The sequence below is a fragment of the Vigna unguiculata genome, chromosome 1, assembly GCF_037176805.1.
Source record: "Vigna unguiculata cultivar grain cowpea cultivar isolate G323 ecotype 2 chromosome 1, ASM3717680v1, whole genome shotgun sequence".
NCBI classification, from domain to species: Eukaryota; Viridiplantae; Streptophyta; class Magnoliopsida; order Fabales; family Fabaceae; genus Vigna; species Vigna unguiculata.
Genome location: NC_140792.1, coordinates 30,223,795 through 30,226,554, shown reverse-complemented (window position 1 = coordinate 30,226,554; position 2,760 = coordinate 30,223,795). Strand labels below are relative to the sequence as shown.

General features: G+C 36.9%; 1 protein-coding gene across 1 annotated transcript; it reads right to left on the bottom strand.

Annotated features, from left to right (window-relative positions):
* Positions 1-641: 641 nt before the first annotated feature.
* Positions 642-2,009, bottom strand: LOC114176739 (peroxidase 44-like). Its single transcript, XM_028061876.2, has 2 exons — positions 1,636-2,009; positions 642-1,501 (listed from the first exon to the last, which is right to left on the bottom strand). Exons 1-2 carry the CDS (start codon positions 1,828-1,830, stop codon positions 773-775), a joined length of 924 nt encoding a protein of 307 aa, XP_027917677.1. The 5' UTR covers positions 1,831-2,009; the 3' UTR covers positions 642-772.
* Between the last annotated feature and the right edge of the window lie 751 nt (positions 2,010-2,760).

Genomic DNA, 2,760 nt, shown 5'->3' with positions numbered 1-2,760 from the left:
AAGAGTATGTTATTTTAATATTGAATATTTTGATAGTATCATGATTCCGTTGGTGTGATTTTTAAATTTTTTTTATAAAAAATATTTAATTGATATATGGAACAATAAAAAAATGGGTATGGGTATGGGTATAAGAAAATACCCGTTACCCGGTGGGGATGGGGATGGGTCAAAAGTTGTATACCCGTTGGGTTTGGGGATGGGGATAGGGATGAATTTTTATTATGGAGATATGGGGATGGGATCATGATACCCGTACCCGCCCCGCCCCGTTGCCATCCCTAGTCGCGAGCTCCCTTAAAGCACTCCGAAGAGATTGTCACATTAATAACCCAAGAAATCATCTACCTGTAACGGCGGCCTGCGGCCGCTTATCCTTAGGCCGCCTGACCAATGGTCGGGCTATTGATGGCGATATAGGCCATACAGTACAAGTATAAAATAACTGTGAAATACAAAGGTAAAAGTGTGTAATATACTTAAATTTGCATTTGGTAAATAGAATAATTATATAATCTATAAAATATTTAGATCTACTAAAGAGTTCTTCTAGTTTAATAAATACTATTGACTTCAAGGTGCAAATATATATTAAACATTTGAAAAAAGAAAAAAAATGTTACTCATGGTGGTGACCAATCTTATTAATTCAAACATATGTATTAATCCTCTACCAAAATGAAGAAGTTACAATAATGCATTATACTGCAATGAAATCGTTACTGAACCAATGAATTGAAACACAATTAATGAGAAAGAGAGGCACAAATTCTCATTTGTTAAAAACCCTACAATTTTTCCTAATTTCTCCATCAGTCCCCACCAAAACCTTAATGTTCCCCATCTTCACAATAGCATTAACGAAACTCCTTGCAAAAGCAGCACTATTCCCAGCAAAATCCGACACCAACTTACTCGACAAAGGGTCCAAAGCCAATTGCTGATCAATAAAAAGCAAACCCTTTTTCAAAATAATTTGATTGTAGAATTCATTGTCAAAAACCATCGACGTGTTTTGGTCCAGAAAAGCTGTAGGATCTCCGTTGGGCCTGCAAACCCGGCCCAACTTGGCCCGCAAACCAGCCTCCATATTGGGGTCGTTGAGCCTGTTACGAAAGAAACTACAGTGCGCCACACCGATAGTGTGCGCTCCCAACAGCGTCACCATTTCATCCAACGACAAGCCGTTTGCGGCGAACGCTCGCTGCGCACCCGCCACAGTGGAACCTGGCCCAGGAAGCGCCACGTCAGAGGCTCTCGACACGAGGCCGTCACGCCTTCCCGTTGCGACGTCGTATCGGGGCCCACCTGCCATGGCCACGGAATCACGTGTGGCCAGGGTTATTATATCCGCGCATGAAACCGTTGAAGGGCACGTTGTCTCCAACTCCTTTTTTATTTCGTCTATCAGCTCGAACCCCCGAACGGTGCCGTTTGCCCCTGAGGCTTTCTCAGATTGGTTGCCCTTGGTTGAATCTATTAATATAGACGCGTCACACCCCTGAAACACACAAAAAAAAAAGCACTACATTTGTAAAATCTTACGTTGTTTATGTTGTAAAAGCTAAAGCAATATGATGTTTGAAGTAGTTGTAAATGTGAAGATGAAAGTGGTTGGGTTTAGTTTGGTCTTACTCTGACAAAGCAATCATGGAAGTGCATGCGAAGCAAGGCTGCAGTAATGGATCGGTCACGGTTGAATCTTCTTTGAACAATTTGTCGAACGTTTTCCTCTGCTTTGGGGCAGCTAGACCCATAGAACCCAACTCTCAGATCACCAAATGCAAAGGGAAACACAAACAACATCACAATGGTTATGAGGTACTTCATTTTTGTGTTAGTTGTTGTTAGTGTTCGTGCTGAGTCATAGAAACTGAAAACGCTTATGTGTGTATATATATAGTTTGGGCACTGGAAAAGGTTCACGAGTCGATGTTGTGATAATAGCTTTTTGTTCTTTTGTTTTGTGACAAAGGGCACATGGATTTGGGAATGAATCTTTGAAAAACCGTGCCGGTACTGTAAAAAGATGAGCTTAGTTACGTGGTACTTGTTTAGATGAAAATAAAGTTAGAAAAGAACAAAACTTTTTAAAGGTTTCATGGTTCTGCCAACTGGGATATAGACGCGGTTTTGAATATTGCACTTAGAAATGTTATTTAAATTTATGCTCAACAACATGTGCAATTTGTGATGCATATATGTTATGAACCACACATTTGTTTTTTCAATTTTCATAGTTTTCACATCATCGTTTTTTCTCAATCACCATTTTATACTAAAACTAAGTCATTTTTTTAGTAAGGGATTGCGTCTTTTCAAAATCAAATTTCATTATCCTACATTTATTAAAATGTAAATAGTTGGTAAATAATCACTTCAAAATAATGAATATTAACATATTTTATATTTAGTATCATAAAAGTAATTATATATATATATATATATATATATATATATATATATATATATATATATATATATATATATTACTGTTTTGAAGTACGTGCATAATGAAAGACAAGAGATATGCCAATGTACTTTTTTATGAGTCATTAGTGGTTTAAATTGAAATGGTTTATGGATGTGGTTCTCAAATTTTACTGGAGGAATGTCTCTCATAAGGAGAATAAGAATCTTCAACGTTACACAAAAGAACTTTGTCTATATCTGTAGAAGAAAACTTTTCTTAATTGATGACTAACTTACAGCTATTTAAATCAATATTTAATTAATGAAATAAAACAACAATTAGATCAG

Coding starts and splice junctions, on each gene's coding strand:
- LOC114176739 (XM_028061876.2), bottom strand. CDS start 1,830: ATGAAGTACCTCATAACCATTGTGATGTTGTTTGTGTTTCCCTTTGCA. Junction 1,502..1,635: donor TCCATGATTGCTTTGTCAGA/GTAAGACCAAAC, acceptor TGTGTGTTTCAG/GGGTGTGACGCGTCTATATT.